At 42.8% G+C, this 26982-nt stretch overlaps 2 protein-coding genes across 4 annotated transcripts in view; one reads left to right on the forward strand and one right to left on the reverse strand.

Moving 5' to 3' along the window:
* Positions 1–8505: 8505 nt before the first annotated feature.
* ORMDL2 (ORMDL sphingolipid biosynthesis regulator 2) lies at positions 8506–25387 on the reverse strand. Its single transcript, XM_073613947.1, has 4 exons — positions 25237–25387; positions 19780–19954; positions 19108–19259; positions 8506–9596 (listed from the first exon to the last, which is right to left on the reverse strand). The coding sequence occupies exons 2-4, from the start codon at positions 19951–19953 to the stop codon at positions 9461–9463; spliced, it is 462 nt and encodes a 153-aa protein (XP_073470048.1). The 5' UTR covers position 19954; positions 25237–25387; the 3' UTR covers positions 8506–9460.
* A 129-nt stretch (positions 25388–25516) lies between these two features.
* Positions 25517–26982, forward strand: part of SARNP (SAP domain containing ribonucleoprotein) — a 136073-nt gene continuing 134607 nt past the window's right edge. The window contains exon 1 of one of the 3 annotated variants that reach the window (XM_073613945.1): positions 25517–25793. Coding sequence is in view for 2 of the 3 variants with exons in the window: in XM_073613944.1 (XP_073470045.1) it covers positions 25761–25793 (33 nt within the window). In the remaining variant the exon portion in view is untranslated. The remainder of the gene's footprint in view (positions 25794–26982) is intronic. The other 2 variants (XM_073613944.1, XM_073613946.1) reach the window with 2 other exon arrangements.

Here is a 26982-nt window from a genome sequence, read left to right on the forward strand (position 1 = left end):
GATTGGAGGAACTGAATTTATTCACTCTTGAGAAGAGGAGAATTAGGGGGGATGTTCAAATATACAACCCCTGGCAAAAATTATGGAATCACCAGTCCCTGAGGATGTTCCTTCAGTTGTTTATTGTTGTAGAAAAAACTTTCTGGCTTTAAGAAACTCTAAAAGAAATCAAGAAAAATAATTGTGGTGGCCAGTAACAGATTTATAGAACAAGCAGAGGGAATAAATTATGGAATCACTCAATTATGAGGAAAAATTATGGAATCACCCTGTAAATTTTCATTACAAACACTAACACCTGTATCAGATTAAATCTGCTTGTTTAGTATGTAGGTAAAAAGGGTAAATCATCACGCAGTGTTGCACAAGATGTTGGTTGTTCACAGTCGGCTGTGTCTAAAACATGGACCAAATACAAACAACATGGGAAGGTGGTTAAAGGCAAGCATACTGGTAGACCAAGGAAGACATCAAAGCATCAAGACAGAAAACTTAAAGCAATATGCCTTGAAAACAGAAAATGTACAACAAAACAAATGAGGAACAAATGGGAGGAAACTGGAGTCAACATCTGTGACCGAACTGTAAGAAACCGCCTAAAGGAAATGGGATTTACATACAGAAAAGCTAAAAGAAAGCCATCTCTAACACCTAAACACAAAAAACCAAGGTTACAATGGGCTAAGGAAAGGCAATCGTGGACTGTGGATGATTGGATGAAAGTCATATTCAGTGATGAATCTCGAATCTGCATTGGGCAAGGTGATGATGCTGGAACTTTTGTTTGGTGCCGTTCCAATGAGATTTATGCAGACGACTGTCTGAAGAAAACATGCAAATTATTATGATATGGAGCTGGATGTCGGGTAAAGGCACTGGGGAGATGGCTGTCATTAAATTTTCAATAAATGCACAGGTTTACATTGAAATTTTGGACGCTTTTCTTATCCCATCTATTGAAAGGATGTTTGGGGATGATGAAATCATTTATCAAGATGATAATGCATCTTGCCATAGAGCAAAAACTGTGAAAAAATTCCTTGAAGAAAGACGCATAAGGTCAATGTCATGGCCTGCAAACAGTCTGGATCTCAATCCAATTGAAAATCTGTGGTGGAAGTTAAAGAAAATGGTCCATGACAAGGCTCCAACCTGCAAAGATGATTTGGCAACAGCAATCAGAGAAGGCTGGAGCCAGATTGATGAAGAGTACTGTTTATCACTCATTAAGTCAATGCCTCAGAGACTGCAAGCAGTTATAAAAGCCAGAGGTGGTGCAACAAAGTACTAGTGATGTGTTGGAGTGTTATTTTGTTTGTTTGTTTTTTCATGATTCCATAATTTTTTACTCAGTTGAGTGATTCCATAATTTATTCCCTGTGCTTGTTCTATAAATCTAACTGTTACTGGCCACCACAATTATTTTTCTTGATTTCTTTTAGGGTTTCTTAAAGCCAGAAAGTTGCCATTAGAAATGCCTTTAGTTTTTGGCCATGTCTGTGATCTGCTTTTTTTCTACAACAATAAACAACTGAAGGAACATCCTCAGGGACTGGTGATTCCATAATTTTTGCCAGGGGTTGTATAAGGGGTCCATATAGTAAACTTGGTGTTGAGTTATTCTCTTTTACGGTCAACCCAGAGGACACGGGGGCACTCTCTTTATGTCTAGAGGAAAAGAGATTTCATCTCCAAATACGCAAAGGTTTTTTCACAGTAAGAGAAGTGGAATAGACTCCCGCCAGAGGTGGTTCTGGCCAGCTCAGTAGATTGCTTTAAGAAAGGCCTGGATACTTTCCTAAATGTACATAATATAACTGGGTACTAACATTTATAGGGAAAGTTGATCCAGGGAAAATGATTGCCTCTTGGGGGATCATGAAGGAATTTTTTCCTCTGCTGTAGCAAATTGGAGCATGCTCTGCTGGGGTTTTTTGCCTTCCTCTGGATCAACTGAGGGTATAAAACTGGTTATATTGGATTGTACGATATTTTTTATTTATTGTTTTTTAAGGTTGAACTGGATGGACTTGTGTCTTTTTTCAACCTGACTAACTATGTAATTGATCAGTAAGAGGGTAAAACATGTCTGACAAATTGGTTCATCTTTAAATGATTCCTATTAATGTTTCTCTATAGTCTACTCAGTAAATAGTTTATTTTCCCCTCAGTAAAATGGTGAGACCAACAGCTAGAGTTTGGAAACATTTCCACAGTGCAGTTTCTGCTGAGCGCAAAGCTGCAATTTGCAAATATTGTAAGAAGAAATATGCTTTTCCAAATGCTACAAGGGTGACAGAGCACATCCTTGCATGCCAGAGGTGCCCTAAAGACATTAAAAAATACTTTATGAAATTAAATGATGAGGATCACAATGGAAGCGAGTAGCTTTTCACTACTTCTCATTCAAGGCAAGTTTAGTTCATTTATTGAATAAGCTGTACTGTTATTTCAAGCATAATACTTTTATATATACTGCATTTCACCTTCCCAGTGTAACAAAATTACTTTCAATTTGTAAACCTACTCTGCACTCCAATATTTATTTATTTTTTTTATTTTTTTTTTTTTTTTAGTGGCTTCAACATTTTTGGAAATTTTACATCTTTAGTAGAAAATATACAGATTAGAAAAAGTCAGACGTTATTATCTGCACAATTGATTCTGGTCATTGACGGAAATTATTAAAGGCAGAGAATCTCAGACAGACAAATTGCATTTTTAGGAAAGGTTTGCAGTGGCAGCCTCCATGTTACTCAATAAAAGTGACCACAAACAGTGCATGGTTCCCACGCTTGCAGAAAGGGGTACTGTTGTAATAAGTGGACCTGAGTCTATGAAGAGTCTGAGAGGCATACTGGTTTTGGGAGACTGCATTTTAAGCATCTGTACCATACAAATCCTGTTATTAAACAAAATGAAGCCATTCTTATCAGCAATTCATACCTCCGACCTGAAGATTTTCCCAAAGGTTCTTGACCGATTCCTTTTTAGAATACATTTCCATGCTGGCTTTTCAAGTACTTTATTGATTTTGTTCATGTTTATTTTGACACAGTCATGCTTTGGTCTTGCCAAAAAGATTGTAGATCAGCACTGCAGAACTGGCAGGGTGAAGCACATTGGGAGGAAAGGGGGCCACCGGACATGCACTAAATACAGTAGCTTGTCAGATCAATGGCTCTCGAGGATCTGCCAACTGCACATAGCCAGTAAGGAAAAGTCCAGACAAACCTTCATGCTGCCCTTTTGGTTTATTCAGTTTAAATCAATGTACTTTTTTCTCCCACAAACGGATCAATTTACTTTAAAAAAAAAATATCTCTACAAGAAACACTGGCTATTCAGACTAATGCATGAGCTCAATTTTCAAATGTCTGCCATTGGTGGAAAGAGACTAAACAGTGTTTGAATACTGATTTACATAGCTTTCAATCAGCATGCATGAATGAAAAATCAGGCCAATTGTTCATCACATTTATTGGTTTGCCAGAACATTACATTGGAAATATACATTTTATGTACACACATACACTTACAGATTGGGCATCAAAAGATATGACTGAAAAAAACAGAAGGCTTTGGTCTCTCTTTCTATAAGGTCAACCTGTTGTGTTTTTTTCCCCAAGTCCTTTTGTTGCTCAATATGTATATGCTGGAGCTTGCCAACACCTTAAAATATATATTGTGCATTCCAGTAATATCTTCAGGCAGAACTATTGTAGGACATGCACAGGGCTGAGAAGACTTCCCTGCTGTACCCTCTGCAGAGGTCACATTAGCAATAACATCTACTGTGAATATCGTATCTTTGCTTGTGCTAAATTAGGGCTGGACAAATCTCATGACTCAGGTGGCCAATGGGCCAAAAAACTTCTGGTGGTTTTTTTGGTGAGCGTTTTTTTTTTTTTCTCCCCCCTCCCAGTCTATGGCCCCTTAAAGTGTATTTCCACTTTTTGCAGCCAAATTGGCATAATATCTACTAGTTATTTGCGAAAACTGCTGCTTACTTTTTTTGTTTTCTTTCCTGAAAATTAAAAAAAAAAAAAAACTTTTAGCCTGATATGTAATGTTAAGAGGGCTGAGGAGTTAATGGAGATATGCAGGTATAGTAAACATTATCTACTGTAAATTTGATGTGTACACTGTCTGCCTTAACCAAGGGTTAAAGATCTGAAAGTTGGGTGGTATATTGTATGTTTAAAAAAAAAAAAAAAAAAACCCTCCCTTAAGCCTAGTACACATGGGCTGAATGTCGGCCGGTTTAATAGAAACTGGCCAACGTGTGGCCTGTGTGTATATGGCAGCTGGGCTGGCTTCTGTCGAAGTCTCATTCCCAATCAGCTCTCTCAGCCAATGGCTTACCATAGTGGTCTGGTGGGGCCGTCTCCCTGTCAAAACGCAGGGGAGATTGCTGTACTAACATCAGATTTCTAATACAGTGGCTCCAACCTGAGCGCTTTTTTTCCCCCTCCCCCTCAACATGCTGGGTTGAATGAAATAAAACAAGTGGTGTGTACAAGGCTTTTAGTTCCTATTCTTCACAGTGCCATTTATTACAAGCACTTGAAGCTATATATGTGTGTATATGTATATTATAATATATTTTCACACACACTTGCTTCAAAGAAACAACCGGAAATCTTTTTAATGATAAGTATGGATGCTGTGTGCGGGGGAACACATAAACATAGAGTAGGGGGTTCTCAAATTTGGCTGCAGAAGTAGAAATATACTTTAAAGGCAAAGTTGAAAACGCAGAAACTGCCTCTGCTGCGGTTTTATTTTTATAATGCATCCTCCAGGGCTGTCGGTGCTAAAATTCTACATTATTTGTTCACCCCTGCATAACATTGTACCTATAGTCAACATATTCCGTTCAGTAAACTATAGTAGTGAACACAGAATGAAATTAAGTTTATTCCACAAAATATTCTATAAGCTTCCCCCTATCACCAATGTGCATGTCATTTTTAGGTCAGAGGCTGACAATGACCAGCTTCAGAAGTTTTAAAGCAGTAGTAAACCCTGCTTGGTCAGTAAGCCTATAATAAAGCTTACCTGTAGGTAAATGAATATCTCCTAAATGTGCACAGTTCAGGAGATATTCACGCAGGATGCATGCGCGCTGGAGGTCCGGCATACCTTGCTAGACCTTCGCAGCAGAACTTCCGTGTGCATGAGTGATGTCATCGCACCTCTAGCCAATCACATAGCTGGAGTGTGCGAACCTGGAGAAACTGAGGGGTAGATGCCAGCCCTCTCAGCAGGGGACAGCACAGTGCTACAGGGCTTCGTTTCAAGGTGAGTATTTCATACTAGCCCATTATGCCATTGCCCTGCAGGAGTTTTGTTTTTTTAACAGCTGCGGTTTACTACCGCTTTAAGTTAGAGACCCTGGGGGTAATTTGCTAAAACTGGACAGTAAAAAATCTGGTGCAACTGTGCATGGTAACCAATCAACTTTCATTTTTTTTGTAAAGCTTAATTGAACAAGCTGAAATTAAAAGCTGATTGGCTACCATGCACAGCTACTCCAGATTTAGTAAATCGACTCCGCTGTCACCTTACAAGTACTCCCAAACTGCTGCTGCGCCCATTGCAACAAGTGACAATACCCAGTTTTTCTTTGTATGGTAGAAAACCTGACCACCTTCCATGTGATAATGCTTAGGTACCAACGAATTAGTAAATGGATGGAATGATGCTACCACATCAGCTGACGCTAGGGATTTTCCTGCTGAGATAGAAGTGGAAAGAAGGTATTGGCAGTTGGGGTGGGAGTTGCCCTTTAGAAAGACACTGTCCCTTTGCCATTAATGGGCAAGGTGACAATGGGGGAGATTTACTAAAAGTGGAAAACCTAACTTCGGGTTGTTCAGTTAAGCTTGGGCAATAAACCTGGAAGCTGATTGGTTTCTATGCACAGCTGCAACAGATTTTGCGCACTCCAGCTTTAGTAAATGACCTCCAATATCTCTGTTATATGTTTGCGATAGTTAATACAACATATTACTGTGCAGTAGTAGCTATTGGCATTTTGCATAGTTGCCTTTACTTTCTATGCTCAGATATTCTCTCCTTTACCCCAATCCCCTAATATAATTCTAGCATGCAGTTCCAAGGAGCAGGTAAAGTCATAAAAAACAGCTACAGATTAACAAAGGGAATGAATTCTGCTGTGGTTTCAAATATTAACATGGTGCTGAGATAATTCTTACAACATGATAGCAATGGAATGTGTAAAGAGAAATACAGATGTCGGGGTGCCCAGCTGCATTCAAATCTTGTTATCCATAGAAGAGCCCGCGGGTACTTGGCTACTGCTTAACCAGGTGAGAAGGGCAAGGACATTTTACAGCTTTTCATGCCAGCAATGTTTAAAAAGCAACAAGACAAATTTCTCACAAAGCGGCTGCTTGCTGGATCATTTCTGTAAGCCAATGAAACACTCTAATCCTGCCTGCCACAGCAGGATTAGATTTTTTTTGTGGTCAAATTCTTTTTGGATGGAATTGGGGGCATGAAACTACTGGCATAAAAAACAGATAATACCTGTTCACGTAGACTTTCCCAACCCCTACCAACAGGTAGGTTCGTATATGAACAGTAATTTTGATACTGCCATTGTCTACAAATGCAAGCAGCAAATATCTATATAATTTTTTTTAATATATATATATTTCTACCTAAGGTATTTATGGATGGCATTAATATGGCGCTCCGTAGCCTGCCAACCATCAATGTACAATTTAGAGCTGAAAACAACTGACAGTAATTATGCCAGCAGTTTAGAGTGGAATGTTTTCAGAAAGTCACACCCGCCAACATGCCGTGGGTATCGGGTACTAATTCAAACAATGGGAGCCCATAGTAGGTCATTAGGCTTTCAAGCTTTGGAACCATTGTTAAAGTATGGTTTTATTATATGTAAGAATTTAGGAAGTGATGTGAAAAGAATCACAAATGCTGAGTTGCTTACCAATGGCTAGCAAAACACTATAGGCACATGCAAAGCATTTGAGCAAACCATCTGTATATAGCCTTGGGAAAGAAATGCAGTTGCATGCTGAAGCTGGTTACTGTGAACATAAACTATGTGAATAATAAATGCCAATTATGTCTCTGCTTTGGATAAGTATAAGGTAAGCCTAATGACTGAAAAAAAAAAAATCAACTTTAAAACTGCCTTTGTGATTCAAACGAAACTTGCCATGCTACTCTAAGCGGAGAGAAGGAAAGGCATCACTCACCAATAAAGCGCATTAGTATGTAGATGAATGTGGCCTCAGTCAGCGCTGCTCCAGCCATGCCCCCCAAGATGTTTCACCCTGCTCACTGAGGCTTGGTCACTGTCATCTACATCTTAATGCACTGGACGGTGAGCAGCACATTTTCTTCTCTTTGTAAAAACGGTCTTTGCAGTAAAATGCAAGGTCTGCTTATTAGGTCATCAGCAGTATATAGCAGTCTTGTGATTTCTATCAGTGTCTGGTTAAAGCTTGTAGGTGGAGATCATTCTCCTCTGACTGTCCTATGAGGCTACAGGACCCCTGACCCTCTGGGCAGTGCTGATTGGCCCTGCACAAAAAACAACCCCTCTAGCAACACACGCACCAAACGGAACATGTGTAGAGTGACTCCAAAGGCTCTGATCAGGGAGATGGATTGGAGACAGTAAAAGAAGGGGATGATCAAACAGCCTATACTTGAGGACAGGGTTGAGAACCACTGCTGTACTGAATATACAGACTGATATTACTGTAGGGTTTAGTAACACTAAAACTCAAAGCAATAACATTCATGTCATGTATGGTGCAACTGGAGCACATAACATACACTTTTTTTTCTACATTATGCCCATGAGGGCTGCTTTGCTCCAAAGTCATATACTGAAATAAAAATAAAGAATAGATGATCCAGATCTAAAAAGGGGAGAAAAAAAAAAGTTATATATTATATACCTAATACTGTAAGGGAAAGGCTTACTGGATCCCGAGTTTACTGCCTTTTAGAAATAAACATTGACAAGTTAGAAAACCAACAAAAGTAAATAGACCAAACTGTAAAGCCAGGGTGTCCTTGCCTTGGGACAATTCTGAATTCTTGTGAAGCATGGACTCAGATTTCAGCCAGACCAATTTAGTCATCTAGTGAACAGCTACACTATAATTATGTCCATCTACCAGATTCCTTATTTCCAGAGTAAATGTACTTCCCTTAATGGAAACTCATTATACCATCTTGGAATACATGCTCTAACTGGTGGTACCCACAACAAGGCAACTGTCTTAATTTAAAAAACAAAGGAAAAGGATGTTTGTGTAAACTACAGTCATATTATAGTCTGTGTGTGTGTGTGTGTGTGTGTGTGTGTGTGTGTGTATATATATATATATATATATATATATATATATATATTTTAAATTGCCCCATTTTCTTAGTTTTAAAGTTGGGAATTTACTATATTAAAAAAAAAAAAAATGAAACACTCCACAGCGCTAATGCAATCCAAACAATATTGTAATAGTGTGACAGTCAGAAAGCTGATTGAAATTTTCAAGTTTGGCTAAAGCCATGCATCCCATCTTCTCTCTAATTTCCCCAGAAGGTATTTTGCACCCAAGTGTCCTTTATGCCGGAAGCACTTGTCTACCACCATGACAGTAGTGGCCAGGCAATTATTCAAGCTCCAAAAGCAGTAGACAGGGCCTGGAGTGAAGAGACGAACTGGACCAAAGCAGAAGGAATGAACAGTTAACCCTGCTTAATGTTTTTTTTATATAGATATAGATAGAGAGAGAGAGAGAGAGAGAGAAGGTAACTAGGCCCAGAACACCAAATTAACTGCAGCCCTTTCATTAGCAAGCTGTATTTAGTAACACCTGAATGTTAAAATAAAAAAATCATAACCTAGATAGGTGGATGTTTTCCCTTTATACATTCAGGAATTTAAATTCACTAATGACTGGATTGTACATTTAAATTGATGCTGAAGAAGTCACTGCAGAATCAATATAGGGTAAAAACAGAAAAATCTTCCACAGTAGTTTGGAAAAGACACTGCCCTGACCACTTTAAAGAAGCACATTTTCCTTCCTTTGAGCACAGCTGGTGATTATCACTGTACGTTTTTCATCTGTCAGTAAAAAAAACAACATATGGCTGATTGAACTGAATCAATTAAAGGATTTTAAAGCACAAAAGGCATTGTCCAAGATGTAATGTCTAAAATATGGGCTTTGACATGCCACGTCAGATGATCACGTTATCCATCTGCCCACATTCATTGAGAGCTGTTAGAAAAGACAAGTGCATACAAGAAGAGCTGCTTTGCACACTAGGTAACATAGCCCGTTATCTTCAGCACAAGAATAAATATAAAAACTTTCCCAGCAAGCTCTGCAGAGCACACCGTGTCTTATGGGCAGAGGGCACATATCTGGATATAAAGTCCTCTTCAGTATTTGTTTATCCCAAATATCCTGACGCCATGGAACTGTGGAAGTTTTGGAAGGAGGACGCTGATCAATGACAAAGTGTTGATAAGGAAATGAACTACATCATATTTGGTATAAAAACTTGCAAGCAGATATCTGAAAGAAAACAAACAGAGGAGGTGAATGGGTCATTTATACTGTATGGTTTCCACATAGCAAACTGTATATGGCTATTTTTTTTATTAGGATATAATGCGTACCATCGTACAAACTTTTTTTTGTAATGCCTTAAAATCTCCCCCCCAATTAGGTCATCCGAGGTCACAACTGACTTCTGGGTAAAAAGATTTGTTCTTAGGAGAATAGACATACACACTATCAGATTTTCTGCTGATTTTTGTCTTCAGATTTACCAAAACCATATAATATGAGGTCAAACCTCAGGAGTTTCAATTTGTATGCAATCAGGCAGGCCCTTCCACTACATGGTTTTGGTAAATCTGAAGACAAATTAGCAGAAAATCTGACAGTGTGTATGGGGCTTAAGGCCGGGTTTACACTAGTGCAACTAACGCTCCGACATTGGGAGCTCATGTCGCATGATGTGTGAAAAATTGCAAGTTAGACTTACCGGTAACTTGTTTTCCAATAGGCTTTCAGGACAGCACCCGAGAGATCATGGCTCCTCCTCCCACAGGAAACACCTCATCAATTAAGTCTTTAAATTGGAATCCTCCACGTTGCCTCATCAGTTGTTTGTAGAGAACTCCAGCCCCAGCTGCAACACATAAGCGACAGTTATATCATAGTATTACAGCATTAGCATAAACAAAGGGCGGGTTACTGCTGTCCTGAAAGCCTATTGGAAAACAAGTTACCGGTAAGTCTAACTTGCAATTTTCCAAAACGTCTTTCAGGACAGCACCCGAGAGGATAATCGAGACTTACTCCATTTAGGGTGGGACAACAGCCTGTAAGACTTTCCTTCCAAAAGCCTGGTCCCCAGCCGTCATGAGATCTAACCTATAATGACGGGCAAAGGTTGTCAGACTTGTCCAAGTAGCTGCCTTACAGATTTGTTCGGGGGTGGCGCCAGCTTTTTCTGCCCAACTCACCGCCGAAGCTCTTGTAGAATGAGCCCGGACATTTAATGGACTCTCTTGACCTGTAAGGGAATAGGCTTCTGAGATAGCCATTCTCAACCATCTGGCAATGGTTCCTCTAGAAGCTTGTCTTCCTTTTTTATTACCGGAAAATAAAACAAACAGAGCATCTGAATATCTAAAGTCTTTAGTGTTTTCCAAGTAACTCAAGACTGCTCTTTTAACATCCAGGGTATGGAATTCTTCTTCCTTCTTACCCGATGGATTAGAACAAAAGGTAGGAAGTATTATTTCCTGAGTTCGATTCTGGATCGAAGCGACCTTCGGCAAAAAATTAGGATCCGTCTTCAGAACAATTCGGTCTGAAAAAATGGAAAAGAAAGGCTCCCTGATTGATAAGGCTTGCAGCTCACTGACTCTTTGAGCTGTTGTAACAGCCACTAAAAACACTGTTTTCAAAGTAATCAATTTCAGGGAGGCTAAATTAATGGGTTCAAAAGGTTCCTTGGTCAGGGCCTATAGAACAACCGATAAGTCCCATGCTGGACAGCTTTTGATTACCATTGGTCTAGACCGGGTAAGAGCTTTGAAGAATCTTATTACTAGGGGTTCTGATGAAATGGATTTTTCCAGGAATACCCCCAGCGCAGCAACTTGAACCTTGAGGGTGCTGACCGCTAAGCCCTTGTCCGCCCCTTCTTGCAGAAACTCAAGCACAGAAGAAATTTGTTTTGGAGATCTGTCAGATGCTGTGCACCAGGAGTTGAAGATTTTCCAGACTTTGGAATAGATTGCTCTTGTAACCTTCTTTCTACTGGATAGGAGGGTAGCTACCAACCTATCCGAGAAACCTTTCCTCTTCAGGAGCTGCTCCTCAGTAGCCAGGCCGTGAGCTTTAGTTTTGCTACTTCCTGGTGAAGCAGAGGACCTTGTAACAGAAGGTCTTTTCTTAACGGAAGGTGCCAGTAAGGTTCTTGTTGCATCTGAAGAAGGGATGAAAACCAAGGCCTTTTTGGCCAGAAAGGAGTGATGAGGATCACGGTTGTCTCCTCCTTCCTGATTTTTGCTATGACCCGAGGGATAAGCTGAAACGGGGGGAATGCGTAACAGAGGTGAAACTTCCAATCTTGTGCCAGAGCATCCACTCCCAGTGATGCCTCGTTCCTGTTCAAGGAGAAGAAGCGAAACATTTGCGAGTTTTCCTGGGTGGCGAAGAGATCCACTCTTGGGCGCCCCCATTTCTGCACTATTAACTGGAAGACTTCTGGATTCAATTGCCACTCTGCCTCTAAAATCTGGTTCCTGCTTAGGAAGTCCGCTACTCTGTTTAGGGTCCCTTTTAAATGGACCGCGGATAAGGATAGAGTATGGAGCTCTGCCCAACTCAGAATGCCTTTTGCCAAGCTCTGCAGAACTTTGCTTCTGGTTCCCCCCTGTCTGTTTATGTAAGCCACCGCCGTGGCGTTGTCTGACAGGATCTGAGTATGTTGCCCCTGGACTTCTTTCGCAAAGGTCAGTAAGGCCATTTCTATAGCTTTTAGTTCCCTCCAATTTGAGGACCTCAGCGCATCTCTTGTGTCCCACGAGCCCTGGGCCCACCGGCCGCTCATATGAGCCCCCCAACCCCAGGAACTGGCATCTGTTGTCAACCTCACCTGAGTTGGAAAGGACCATAACAGCCCCTCTGAGTACCTTGTCTGGTTCTTCCACCACCACAGACTTCTTTTTACTGAAGTAGGGATCTTCACTAATGAATCTAGTGAATCCTGCTGGCGACTCCAGGTTTTTAACAGGAAACTTTGCAGAGGTCTGAAATGGAGCTTTGCCCACTGGATGGCCGGAATGGAAGAGGTCAGGGTTCCCAATGCTGACATAACCTTCCTGATGGACAGAACTTGATTGGACTGTAGCAATGACACCACTTGTACCAACTTTTTCTGCTTTTCCTCTGGAAGAAAAACTTTTTGCTCTAAAGAGTTGATACGGAAACCCAGGAATAACACTTCCTGTGAGGGAATCAGATTTGATTTTTGAAGGTTTAAAATCCACCCTATGGATTCTAGATGAACACGGGCTCTGAGCAAGTTTTCTTGAAGACCTTCTCTGGTCTGTGCAAAAAACAGCAGGTCGTCCAGATAAGGAATAACTGAGATCCCTTCTAGACGCAGAGGCGCCAGAGCTTCGGCCATTACTTTCGTGAAGACCCTTGGGGATGATGACAGACCAAACGGGAGTGCTCTGAATTGCAGATGTACCACCTTCTTCCCTTCTTTCAGTGCTAACCTCAGATATTTCTGCGACCTGGCGGCAATAGGAATGTGGAGGTAGGCATCTTATAAATCTATTGATGCCATATAGCACCCTTGATACAGGAGGTTTCTTACTGAAAATATTGAATCCATCCGAAACCTTCTGTATTCTACCGATTTGTTCAGCATTTTGAGATTCAGGATAAGACGGAACTTTCCTGAAGGTTTTTGAACCAGAAAGACATGTGAGTAGAACCCCTGGAAGAACTCCACCGCTGGGACCGGAACAATGACTCTCTGATTTTTCAGTTCCTGAATTAGGGACTTCATGGCGAGAGCCTTGACTGCGTCCCTTGGGACGTTTGTCACCAGGAATCTTCTTGGAGGTTCTTCCGTAAATTCTATCACATACCCCTGGGAGAGCATATTTACAACTAATTGATTTGAGGAAATGACTCTCCACTGAGGAAGAAACTCCTGGAGTCTTCCCCCGACCTTGACGGAGTCATTGTGATTTTGCGGAGGCCGCAGGAGGATTGAAGAGCACTCCACCCCTACCTTTGGGCTTCTGAGAAGACCATGACTTCCTCTTGCCCTGCGTTTTTCCTTCCTGCTGACCTTTTTGGGGCCGAAAAAAACGCTTATGGGTTTGCACCTGTTTTTTCTTAACCAGAAACGACCTTTTCTTATCTGCCGTGCGGTCAAGAATGGACTCTAACTCTGAACCGAATAGCAGATCACCTGCAAACGGAATACCACACAGTCTATTTTTAGATGCAGCATCCCCTGGCCACGTCTTCAGCCATAAGGCCCTTCTGGCAGAATTTGTTAAAGCTGCTGACCTTGCTGACATGCGGATAGATTCCGCAGACGCATCCGCAATATATGAAATTGCTGCAGACAGGGTTGAAAGAGAGTCTAGAATCTCCTGTTTTGAGGAATCTGCTATTACATGGGCTTTCAACTGGTTAACCCAGTGATCTAAGTTCCTTGCAACACAGGTTGTTGCCATTGCTGGTTTCAGATTGTGCATTACTGATTGCCAGGTTCTTTTAAGAAGCAGGTCCATCCTTTTGTCCATGGGCTCCTTCAGAGTGCCCATATCCTCAAAGGCGAGGTCCGTAGACTTAGAGACCTGAGAAAAGGCAGAGTCCAATTTTGGAACCTTATTCCATATAGAATCTGGATTTTCTTCAAATGGAAATCTTTTCTTGTGAGCCCGGGAAAAGAAAGGCTTTTTCTCAGGTTCCAGCCACTCTTTTTTAATCATATCAGTGATAATTGAATGGACTGGAAAAGAACGGCCTTTTGAATCTCCTAAACCAGCATACATGCGGTCATGCAGGGAGAGTTCCTTCTTTTCCTCTTCTATCCCCAAAGTGGCATAGATTACCTTCAGGAGTCCTCCCACCTCTTCTAGTGACAATTTGTATTTAGAAGCGGTATCTGATTCATTTTCCTCCTCCTCAGAATCTGTATCATCTGGAGCGAGGGAAACGGACTCTTGAGAAGCGTCCTGGGATATCGGACCCCCAAAAATTATTTGAGAACCACTCTGGGGTTCTGAAGATGGCTGCGGAACCAGAGGATCCCTAGAGGGACCTGGCTCCTCTCTTAGGTTTGACCTAAAAGCTTGAAAGGTGGCCCGGAGCTCATCCTTTATTGTTGACACCAAGTCGCCACAAACGGATGGAGTCTCCTCTCTGACCAAACTTGTAATGCACTCTGCACAAAGTGTTTTGGTATAAGCATCGCTTAATTTTTCTTTGCAGACAGGGCACCTTTTCTTGACTGGTTGGGCAGAACCTTTGGCCTGGACAAACAGAAAAGAGACATGGAACCATGCTTAAAAGGCTGTAATACAGCGCAAATAATACACCCAGGTGCACTAAGGAAGAAACATCTCATTTTCCATGTGCCCAGCAAGCCACCACCACCTAATCCCCTGTTGTAGGGCAAATATACTAAATCTAGCCACTACAACATACCTTCTGCAGAGGGGGTGGGTGGTGGGGGAAGGGGGGGGAAAGGGTGAGTAACCCCCCCACAGGAGAAAACGGCCCAGGGTAATAGAGGACACAGTCCCTTACCTTAGCCTTGCTGGCGCCTTGGCTTGCCCCCTTATCCGCTGCATCGCTATCCATAGCTGTCTGCGGTGCGTGGTGAAAACGACCGGTTCCAGATTCGAAAACGCCGCTGCGCTGACCTGGAACCGGAAATAAAGGCGCCAGGTGACCCTGCCCTCTCCCACTGCGCTTTGCGCCGGAAATGACGCACGCGCCGACCCGGAAGTGCTGCCTCCTCCCTTACAGGACGTGGCTGAAGCGCTCTTCTGCCACCAGCAAGATGGCGGCCGCCACCGCTCATCCCTCATGTAGAAGGGAACATAGGACGGCCGCCCGTCAGGCTAAAAATTTTGGAGGCAGCACCCCCGGACGTACAGGCTCTCCCCGAGCACGGAAGAGGGAGAGGGAGCCCACGGGACCGTCCATGTAAGAGGCAAGTGGGAGGCTCACTCTCCTAGCCTAAAAAAAAAAAAAAAACTTAACAGGTGAGAACCTGTGTCTCCCAGGATAAACCTGAGAGATCATGGCTCCCACCAGAGGTGTTCCTCCAGCTGGAGGAAACACAAAAAACTGATGAGGCAACGTGGAGGATTCCAATTTAAAGACTTAATTGATGAGGTGTTTCCTGTGGGAGGAGGAGCCATGATCTCTCGGGTGCTGTCCTGAAAGACGTTTTGGAAATCAATGTTTCCCTATGGGAGCCGTCTTAACTGGTCCGACACAAGTCGGTCCGACTTTCAAAATGCTCCCTGTACTACTTTGGTCCGACTTTGATCCTACTTCAGCCCATTGACTATCACTGAAGTCGGATCAAAGTTGGATCGCCGTCTTGCATGATCCGACTTTGGCATGCAACTTGTGCTCTGATGATCTTGAGGGGGAACTCCACGCCAAATTTTAAATAAAAAAACCGGCATGGGTTCCCCCTCCAAGAGCATACCAGGCCCTTCGGTCTGATATGGATTTTAAGGGGAACCCCCTATGCCAAAAAACGTGGGGGTCCCCCCAAAATCCATACCAGACCCTTATCCGAGCACGCAGCCCAGCCGGTCAGGAAAGGGGGTGGGCGAGCGAGCACCCTGCCAGTTGGTTGTCTCCCCCTGAGCAGTAGTGGGTTTAGAGATGGTTGGTTTACACTAGGACACCTCCTCCCCTTTGCCAGTTGCTGCTCCCCGGTTAGTGCCAAAAAGGGCCTGGTTGGTCAGGGAACATGCAGCGGCTCCCCCTTCCCCTCTCTGGGTTCCCACTTTGCGGTCTGGTGATAGACATCTTTGCTGGGCCATTGGCCTTTACCCAAGTGGGCCTCCCCCCCTCCCTTCCCGGGTGGTATGTGAGTCTTGGGGTTGTGAGTAGCATCTATTAATGCTAAACAATTTAATGTGCAAAAAAAAAAAAAAAGAGAAGGGGACTTAGGTATGCAAACATAACTATTTCCGTGGTCATCTAATACTCTCTTTCTGAAACACTGGGAAATGTTCTACCTTCACGAACACAATCCATGCACTGCTGTCAGAGATATGTAGCAGTTTATTTACATAACCTGATAGCCTTCTGACTCACACCCCATAGCCTGGATTTAGACCTGCACGATTAATCGTTAAAGAATTGAAATCCCAATTCTACTCCCCTCCCGATCTTAGAAAAGCATTTCCTTGATTCAGTGCAGAGAGTTCTCTGCTCAAGTCGACAGCTGTCAAAAAAACAAAACAAAACAAAAAAAAAACAAGCAAACACACACCACACACATGCAACCTGCCAAGTTTCTCACAACACTGCTTAGGCGGAGATAAAGAGAAGTATTGCAACACTTAGGGATTTATTTACTAAAGGCAAATCCACTTTGCATTACAAGTGCAGCGGTTGTAGATCTGAAGGAGACATGCAAGGAAAATAAAAAACAGCATTTTGCTTGTACATGATTAGATGATAAAATCAGCAGAGCTTCCCCTCAGATCTACAGCGACTGCACTTCCAAGTGCACTTGTAGTGAAAAGTGGATTTGCCTTTAGTAAATAAACCCCTTAGTCCTTTTAGATCAAAGGGATGAACTTCGGTCTGTAAAAAGGAGGTCAGTTTAACCAATAAACCTTTTTTGACACTTGTTGCTTCCAAGTTAAAATCAGTATTTTTTGCTAGAAGAAAATTACTTTGTACCCCCAAACATATTAATATTTTATTATATATATATATATATATATATATATATATATATATATATATATATATATATATATATATATATATATATATATTTTAGCAGAGACCCTAGAGAATAAAACGGCGGTAGTTGCAATATTTTAGGTCATGCTGTTTTTGCGCAGCGGCCTTTTTCTGGGAAAAAAAATACACTTTAATGAATTAAAAAAAAAGTAAACAAGACATTAAAGTTAGCTCATTTCTTTGTACAGTGTGAAAGCTTTTAAGCAACATAATAATAAAAAATAGTGATTCTCATTTTAGCCAGAATCGTGCAGTTCTACCTGGATTCTTCTGTTCTATCTACTAGCCAGATCCAAGCCCTAGCCTGCTTATCATTTCTTAATTTAAATAATTGTATTTTGCCTACCTATCCAATACAGCACTTGAGACTCAGGACTGCAGCATGTTATAGATTTAACATTGAGTTATATGTTATTACTATACCCAATACTGGCAGGTAAAACTGAAGCAGCAATATTTCACTTAGGAAACCGGATTTTTTTTTAGTATTTACTCACTGTGGAACGGACAGCCCATGCTCAGGATCATCTAAATGCAAGCACTGCTGTGCAAACTTTACATTCTGGCCATCTCAATCCCTGCTCTGATGTGCCCAGAACATGCACACTTTTACTGGTCACAATCAACCATATTATAAATGCTATTCTAGTCTTTCATGGCTTAATCCAGAGGTTTGCTAGAACCTGGGTGCTAAAGATGGGCCATTACAACTGAAAAAAAAAAAAAATCAATCAATCAACTAAAACAACACTGTACATACCTTTTAAAAAGTGACATGATCACCCCCATAAGCATTGTCCAACACAGCAAGTACAGTTTGAAAAACATGTAGGGGTGCCTGATCCCCAGGACAACTCCTGCTGTCGGAAGCCAAGCTCCATCCATCTTGGAACCCCAAACATGTGGGCTGCTACTAAGAGTCCCATAAACCAGCATACAGTCAGGTGCAAAAAACATTGGGACATCAATATTGGGACACTGATTTGGCCACACCTAATGTTTTTACTATCTCTCTGATGGGTTTGTTTTGTTTTTTCAGCCTATTGATGGCTTGCTTCACTGATAGTGACAGCTCTTTGGATCTCATTTTGAGAGTTGGCAGCAACAGATTCCAAATGCAAATAGCACACTTGAAATGAACTCTGGACCTTTTATCTGCTCCTTGGGATAATGAGGGAATAACACACACCTGGCCACGGAAAAGCTGAGCAGCCAATTGTCCCAATACTTTTGGTCCCTTAAAAAGTGGGAGGCACATATGCACTCAACTGTTGTAATTCCTACACCGTTCACCTGATTTGGATGTAAATACCCTCAAATTAAAGCTGAAAGTCTGCAGTTAAAGCACATCCTGTTCGTTTCATTTCAAATCCATTGTGGTAGTGTATAGAGCCAAAAAGATTAGAATTGTGTCGATGTCCCAATATTTATGGACCTGATTGTACAAGAGGCTACTGGAGTTAATCTCTACCACATTTGGGGAGCGATATCCAGAAGAGGCAAAGGATTTAGATTGTAAGTGCTAATAAGCAGGGCCCTCTGATTACTGCTGTATTGTAACTGTACTGTCTGCTCTTATGTTGTAAAGGACTGCACAAACTGTTGGCGCTATATAAATCCTGTATAGTAAAAAAAAAAAAAAAAAAAAAAAAAAAAAAGGAATGCTCTCAGATAGTGAGGAACCAGATCCTTACGCACAGGCAGGCAAAAACAATTACACACCTAGGCATCAAACAAAAAACAGGATGATGAGTCTTCCTGAAGGGTCAGAAACACAACAACAACTGAGGACAAGGGGGTTGGAGGGGCCTTTTAACTGTCTGTGTGATTGTGTTTCCTGTAGAGGGAAGAACCAATCATCTCATGTAGCTGTCCTGGAAGACGCTTTGGGAAAAATTGTTAGCAGCTATGGTTTTATGTCGGAAGAGACTCTGTATGCCTAAATGTCTTTTTTGGCCTGCTAACAATTTTTCCTATTTCCTACCTACTGTACAATGGCATGAACAGCACAAAAAAATAAATTACTTACAAAACAATTGGGGTTATGGTGAGGAACTTGCGAGAGGATGTAAACTGTATTCCATAATCCATTTGCTCCCAGTGAGTAAGAAGTCGTGCTTTACCCTGGTCAGGGGTTTCAAATGGAGTCCCCTTCACCGTGTGCAGAAACAGGTACATGACCTGATAAAAAAATGCATAAGAAAAGACAATTACAACCATTACAAAACGTGGACATGGGCAAGCATAACAAACTGATTAGTTTTACTAACAAATACAAATCCCTCAGAACCCAGCTCCACTATCCAGCATAAAGGACCCAACAGAAAACTGTTTTTTGTTCTTTATTGGTTTATACATTGCTAGGAAGGGGACCCCAGCAGGAAGAATAATTCTCTACTAAATACCAAAACAACACTCCCAAGCACCCAGTCCTGTCCAGACTTTGTTTTAATATCCCATATAGTTTTCCCAAAAATTAAGATAAAAACCTGACACATTCTAACTGTCCCCTTCTCGATATATAAGAAAAAAAACATTTTTTAGTAGAAACTTTATAGTGCAGAATGGGGAAAAAAAAAAAAAAAAAAAAGGGAAAACCACCCCCCAAAACATAAAACAAAACACACAACAAACAGGGTTTACCCTAAATGTACTTGTATATATTATAAATGATAAAGTATGTTTAAAAGTAGTTACTTACAAAATTGTGAATGACATTAGTCAGGGTCCAGACAACAGGAACACTGAAGAAGGGAAAGCTCAGAAGGATTATGTGAAGAAAACCCACTAGAATAACGTAAGCCAGCCATATTCCTCGACTGTTCAACACCCGTGTGTTGGGGTTCACTTCACTATGAGCCACCCCAACATTCATTCTGAAAGACAAAAGGGTTATTTTAATTTGTTAAATTTCCTTACAAGCACGTATAAAAGCAGAAATAAGGCCAATATGTGGTGGTAGGAGTTAAAAAATGAATACCTAAATGCCCAAAAATGTAAATGAATGTGCCTTGGAGTCAAATGGGACAGTTTGATACAGTGTAATAAATACCACTGCTGCTTACTGTTTCCAATGGGAAATGTTTTTCTGATGTGAACACTGTACATCATGAATATATTGTTTGCTTTTCTGTTCCATGCCATCGTAATGTACATTTTGGATTATACTGAATCTTTCATTTGACGACATATGTTCTCAAGGACCTTTTCCCTGGACATCTTGGACTGACAGTATCACCAAAATTGTATAAAAGGAGAGCTCTCCTTGTAGTGGGAAATTTGGTGGGTGGGGTGTGACAGACCGCCTAGCACCCAGCCTGGGAGCCTCTGCCAAGACACAGCTTCCTCCACTCTGGAATCGGGTATTATATAGCTGAGCATTGCACCCAAGAACTAAACGACACTAGCTTAGGTGAAAACTGGAACTGACTCTTTTTTGTAAACACAGAATATATACACCACACAAAATCAGGTAGGAGCTTGATCACATTACCCTAAACAATGCAAACTGTAAACAGTAATATTAGTACATCTAATGAACAGCTAACACACAATAGTTTGGTAACAAGGTGACGTTGACACAATACTAGCAGACAGACAGAAACAATAGTTGACTCAATCAACAATGGGGACTCAAAGAGAGAAAGATGCCTTAATAAACAGATTACATAACAGCAGGAGACACCAGCATCAGGTTATTTGAGCTGATTAACATCTATTCTGAGTCTATGAATGGGGGGGGGTGTTCTGGGAGCCCTTATTCTGTGTCCGGGAGTGTGTCCTCCATCCCAGCAGGGATCTCTCCTAAAGTGCAGCCAAGCCTCCATATCTGAGATCTTCTCTGTTGATAAACAGTTTGTGAGTTGGGTGTGCACCCGGGTGTGGAGTGGCATACAGTCACAGAAGATTGGGGCGATATACACATTTAAGAATTTTTTATACCGATCACTTTTTAATTGGACTGATTTTGCACCGTGCACTTTATGAAATAAGCATCTTTGGATACTTTTGATGAATTGGTCTTCATATGATGATTTTTATACAACATTCTTATGTCATTGAGTTGTATTATTAGTGTATTAGCACAACACAATTATTCTGCTTACTGTTTTTTATCTGTATGTGGGAGTCCAGTGAGTGTTGCCGTCACTATCTTAGTTGATGTCAGTCGGTTTCATATGGTTTAGTTTATTAACACTAAGCGCAATCAATATTTATTTTCTTATAATAAGCTTTACTGTACCCCATACACAGGAAAATACATTTCATAAAATTGTGATGGAAGGATCAGTTTTCTACCCCACCCTGAATTTCTACCATGCCAGAATATCTTGTGTGACCAGTCTTGTTGGGTTTTCCCAAGAGGATAGACAATAAACTCAACATGTTTTCTCAGGTTAAGAGCCACTATCCTAATTGTTTTTCAGGCCCATGCATGTCAGACTAGCGATCCTTCACTGCAACTGGATCTCTAAATAAACCATTTACCTGTTTCTACTAAGTCGCTCTTTTGTTGACTTCAATGCTGCAGAGTCTACCTCACCGGTCAGGGAGCGGGAGAAGTGGCAGTGTGGTATCTCACTGGCCTAGCTGTAGGGACTAGGGTTGCACCGATACTAGTATCGGTACCGATATCAAGTATTTGCACAAGTATCGGTACTCGTGCAAATGCACTGATACCTGAAACAGATACTTTCAGGCTCAGTTCTTTGAGCTGTCAGTGGGTCTCCCTTGTTGACAGCTGAAGTGTTAAGAAAGTCCGGTAACTGAAGCGGTCAAAAAAAAAAAAAAAAAAAAAAGCAGCCGGCAATGTTTATTAACAACATTGCTCAGCCCCTCAAACACTAAAATAAAAAGAAACATTGTTTCTTTTTTAATCTATTTCTTCACCTGCAGATCAAAGGTTCCTCTTTTTAACCACTTATAAACCCTCAATTTACTCTAATCATTTAATTATTTTCCTGCTTTTTTTGTTCACGTCTATTTTATAAACAATAAACAATTACATTTTTTTGTTTTGTTTGCGTTGTTAGTGAATATTTTTACACATATGTATTAACATATATTTACACACTTCACATTGAAAAAGCGCAAAAAAAAAAAAAAAAAAAAAAATTATTTATTTCATTTGTAAATAACTTTTCAATGCTTTGTACCATTGCTGACGGCTGAAGTGAAAACAAAACAGTTGCGGTAGGTATCGGTAATTAGTATCGGCGAGTACTTAAAAAAAAAAGTATCGGTACTCGTAAAAATAAAAAATGGTATTGGTGCATCCCTAGTAGGGACAGGCGATTGGTCTGAATAACCCTGTTGCTGGCCAGCGTCAGGATCACTAGTGTGCTTTGATTGTTTCAAAAGACAGCAGATGACTTTACCTATATGATCTGCTCTTTTATGGGCAACCTTGCAAAGAGAACTAATTGTTTCTAATGGTGGGAGATCCTGTTCAGAACATGTTGGGCCATCTCCATGTTTTCTAGTCTCTCCCGAGATAGAGGAGAACAATGATAGAAAGAATCTGTACAGGATAGGTTCACCTTTGTGTTTAAAAAACAAAAAAAAAAGCAAATGTTTTTGCAACAACAAAAAAAAAAATAATAATGTTTTTTTTCTCTCATGCGCATGCTGGGTATGGCACCCATAAATCAGTGGATCACGAGTGCAATGTCAGGCTCCTGCAGACACTTCGTAGAGCTCTTCACCCAAAACCTCTGTACCGATAAATAGCTACTGAGCTGCAGGAAGTGTTAATGGACTATGAGGACTATTATTCTTTAGGAGGTGTGTTTGAGGGATAAGTTTGCCACCTGTCACCCGGACAGTTCGGGTTTGGAATCATGTGTCCGGGTTTCAAACTGTCCGAAACCCGGACACGTTATTCAGACTGAGCTATGGCTTCCCAGCGAGGTTGCTGTCTGCAGTTGTCTAAGCCGAGATTGTCTCTTTTCTGTCACTCTCTTTCACACTGCACAAAGCCAGCACTAACAACCCCCCCCACACACACACACACACGGGAGAGGAGAGAGGGCTCAATCTGCTCCTCTTCCTCCCGCTCATACCCTTGTGTCTGCCCACACTCCAATCCCCAGGGCTGTGCCTCAGAAAAGGAAAGTGGGGGCCATAAATTTGAAGTCCAGCAGCTTCAGATACATCTGTATGAGAGGTGGTGAGTGAGCTCACCATCCATCCCTGTCTGTGACTGAAATCTCCCCCTTCTCTGTCCTGCCTCTGAGTGAGTACACAAAGGTAAACAGGGTTCTCAGAGCACCCCTTACATCAGAGTTCCCCTTTACATCAGAGGCCACAGTATCCCCCCTTCAATCAGAGTCATCTCCATACATCAGAGTTCTCAGTGTTTCCCCTTACACCAGAGTCCCCAGAGTTCCCCCTTACAGTGTAAGATAACTCTGCAAGTGGATCCTGATGTAAAGGGGGGCGGGGAACTCTGATGTAAAGGGGGGCGGGGAACTCTGATGTAAAGGGGGGCGGGGAACTCTGACGTAAAGGGGGGCGGGGAACTCTGACGTAAAGGGGGGCGGGGAACTCTGACGTAAAGGGGGGCGGGGAACTCTGACGTAAAGGGGGGCGGGGAACTCTGACGTAAAGGGGGGCGGGGAACTCTGACGTAAAGGGGGGCGGGGAACTCTGACGTAAAGGGGGGGGGGGAACTCTGACGTAAAGGGGGGGGGGAACTCTGACGTAAAGGGGGGGGGGGACTCTGACGTAAAGGGGGGGGAACTCTGACGTAAAGGGGGGGGGAACTCTGACGTAAAGGGGGGGGAACTCTGACGTAAAGGGGGGGGGGAACTCTGACGTAAAGGGGGGGGGGAACTCTGACGTAAAGGGGGGGGAACTCTGACGTAAAGGGGGGGGGAACTCTGACGTAAAGGGGGGGGGAACTCTGACGTAAAGGGGGGGGGAACTCTGACGTAAAGGGGGGGGGAACTCTGACGTAAAGGGGGGGGGAACTCTGACGTAAAGGGGGGGGGGAACTCTGACGTAAAGGGGGGGGGGGAACTCTGACGTAAAGGGGGGGGGGAACTCTGACGTAAAGGGGGGGGGGACTCTGACGTAAAGGGGGGGGGAACTCTGACGTAAAGGGGGGGGGAACTCTGACGTAAAGGGGGGGGAACTCTGACGTAAGGGGGGGGGAACTCTGACGTAAAGGGGGGGGGAACTCTGACGTAAAGGGGGGGGAACTCTGACGTAAAGGGGGGGGGGAACTCTGACGTAAAGGGGGGGGGAACTCTGACGTAAAGGGGGGGGGGAACTCTGATGTAAAGGGGGACTCTTGTGATTAACTTCATATCATTAGAAATGTTACTTAGGTGCAAAATATATGTAAAGTTTATACTATAAAAAAAAGAAAAAAACATTTCTGTGCACCGCTAAAGTGTTCGGGTTTGACTTGAAGAAAAGGTGGCATCCCTACTGAGGGACCCTTTGATGAGGTCAGTTTAACCACTTAAAGTGGAGGGCCACCCTGAAAAAAAAAAATCACCAAAAATCCTAAAAAAAAATTTTTTTATACTTACCTAAACCCTTGTTGCTAGGCAGTCTTCCTAATCTGCCTCTTCCTTTTCGGCAGCATGTTCTGCTCCTCGTTGAGCGGCTCCGTTGTCTTCTGTATGTGTTCCCAGAACACCACTGTGCCATTCATAGAGGATCACGCGTGCGCGGTAGGAAACTGGCAGTGAAGCCGCAAGGCTCCACTGTCTGTTTCCCTTACCTAAGATGGCATGCCGGGAGCCGAGGGACGGGTCGGCCGGTATCGCGGGCACCCAGGACAGGTAAGTACTTATTTAAATTCAGCAGCTACAGTGTTTGTAGCTGCTGACTTTTATTTTTTTTACAGCCGGAGTCCCGCTTTAATGACTAAACCTTTTTCATTCTGTGTATGGCTGGAGCTCAGCTTCGTGTGATGACCTCTTAGTAAATACAGAGTGGAGTCAGTCTGTACATGTGCCTGGAGTTTAGGACTTCCTAGAAGGAGGCCCCATGATGGAGGCCCGGCGACTCCTCTGAAGTAGAGACATATTGGGTAGACAGTCGCAGGAAGCATGCATTTTGCACTCTGTGGTATCTTATCCAGTATGACAGCAGACACCACACTCTCCGATCCCCACATCACCCAGCCCACCCCGGTACCACTTACCTGTAGCTAGGGCCTCCGCCTGTCACCGGTCTCCAGGAAACGCCGCCACTTCCGCTACCACAAGTCCAGGGCGGAGAGCAAGTGACGACATTCCGCACGTAACATGGCGCCCAGCCCTATTATCGCTATCTCAATGAGGTCTCTGAACCTTACAAAGATGGCGACGACGGTGTGACGTATTTCTCCTGCGCACAACTCTGATTCGCTCCCCCCACACGCTTCCTCCTCCGCTTCTCTCTGTTTGGCTCATGCTCACCACCTTACAATGTGGCCAGCCAATGAGAAGCGCTTCCGAGTCAGGTGACCGGACCGCAGAGAAGTAAGTGTTGTGTAGCGGTTGGCGGAGCCTTAGTTTTAGTCAAGTGGTTCGTGGAGTTATACCGGGGGGAGTTTTAACGGCAGATTTTCCTGCGGCTTCGGGAAACAGAAAAGCGGTGGGAACTCCCGCGCTTTGTTGTGGAAGTGACGTCACGCGTGCGACGGGCCAATCGCGGGGAGTGTGGCTACAGAGGCGTGTAAGAAACATGGCGGAAACTGTAGATATTCTCAAGCTGAAGGTATGGCCGAAATAACAGAAAACCGTTGAGGGGTGTTTTGTGTGGTCTGAAATGGTGACGCTCTCATATATGAGAAGGGCTGCTGTGTGTGGGAGTAAGGAGTGCTCAGCACTGAACACACTCGTGTTGTAGAGGAATGTGGGAGCACACTGTCCTCCTATTACTGGCATCTTCTACCTCCCTCTGCTCTAGAGACGTTGGCTGCCAAGTCCCAGCACATCCAATGTATAGGTGAACAGCTGGTCAGAGTTAGGCATACTCTGGTGCTGGGGGTGATTATGGTGAATATTAGAATAGGGAAGTGTACATGTGGATTCCAAAGAATCAGTCCCCTTCGGGGCGTACTATATGCCTAGTGTAGACTTAGGGCTTGTGTACACTTGCTTCAAAACATGGCCCCAGGCACGCTTTTTTTTTTATCGCTCTGGTCAATAAATAAAGTAGTTAGCTTACAGTCCTGTTCACACATTTGCTTCACTTCAAAAATTAAAAAGGTTGTAAAGGTTCATTTTTTTTTCACCCTAATGCATCCTATGCATTAAGGTGAAAAAACACCTGTCCGTGACAGCAACCGTCCCCCTCCCACCCCCAGGTTTTACTTACCTGAACCCTTGAACTTTTCCCACGGCGACGCGCTCTCTCCATGCAGGGGGTTCTCGGCTCTTGATTGGATAAATTGATAGCAGCGCAGCCATTGGCTCCCACTGCTGTCAATCAAATCCAATGACGCGGTGGATCGGAGCCTAGTCCTGCATTCGGCCACTATGGAGGCCGAATGATGGACTCGTGAGGCCAACCCCCAAGGTAACACCCCCCCCCCCCCGGGAGAGCATTGGAAATCGCATTGCGAAACATTACTTCTTGGCTATACTAGAGGCTGACCTGGAAGTGACCTCATAGATGTCGCTTTCCGGGTCACAGTAAGAAGGGGAGGTGAGTGGACGTGTGTTCACTCTTTTCCTTCCCCTCCAGTGTATATGGCATTGAGGAGCCACGAGAGCCACTGAGCCGAGGGACCCCAGAAGAGCACGTTCGGGGCCACTCTGTGCAGAACGAGCTGCACGGTGGAGGTAAGTATGAAAAAAAAATAAATAAACCCTGAACCTTTAGTGTCACTTTAAACCCCACATCACTTTAGTGGTGCTTCAAAGCCTCCATAAAAGTCTATGGCAATGCTCGCTTACAGAAC

This window comes from Aquarana catesbeiana, linkage group LG02, assembly GCF_042186555.1.
Source record: "Aquarana catesbeiana isolate 2022-GZ linkage group LG02, ASM4218655v1, whole genome shotgun sequence".
NCBI classification, from domain to species: Eukaryota; Metazoa; Chordata; class Amphibia; order Anura; family Ranidae; genus Aquarana; species Aquarana catesbeiana.

What these genes read in the sequence shown, in the direction of transcription:
- ORMDL2 (XM_073613947.1), bottom strand. Translation starts at nt 19,953, where the DNA reads ATGAATGTTGGGGTGGCTCATAGTGAAGTGAACCCCAACACACGGGTG. An exon ending in CTAATGTCATTCACAATTTT is followed by an intron (nt 19,260 to 19,779) that starts GTAAGTAACTAC and finishes TTTTTTTATCAG; the next exon opens with GTCATGTACCTGTTTCTGCA. An exon ending in ACCATAACCCCAATTGTTTT is followed by an intron (nt 9,597 to 19,107) that starts GTAAGTAATTTA and finishes GTTTTCTTTCAG; the next exon opens with ATATCTGCTTGCAAGTTTTT.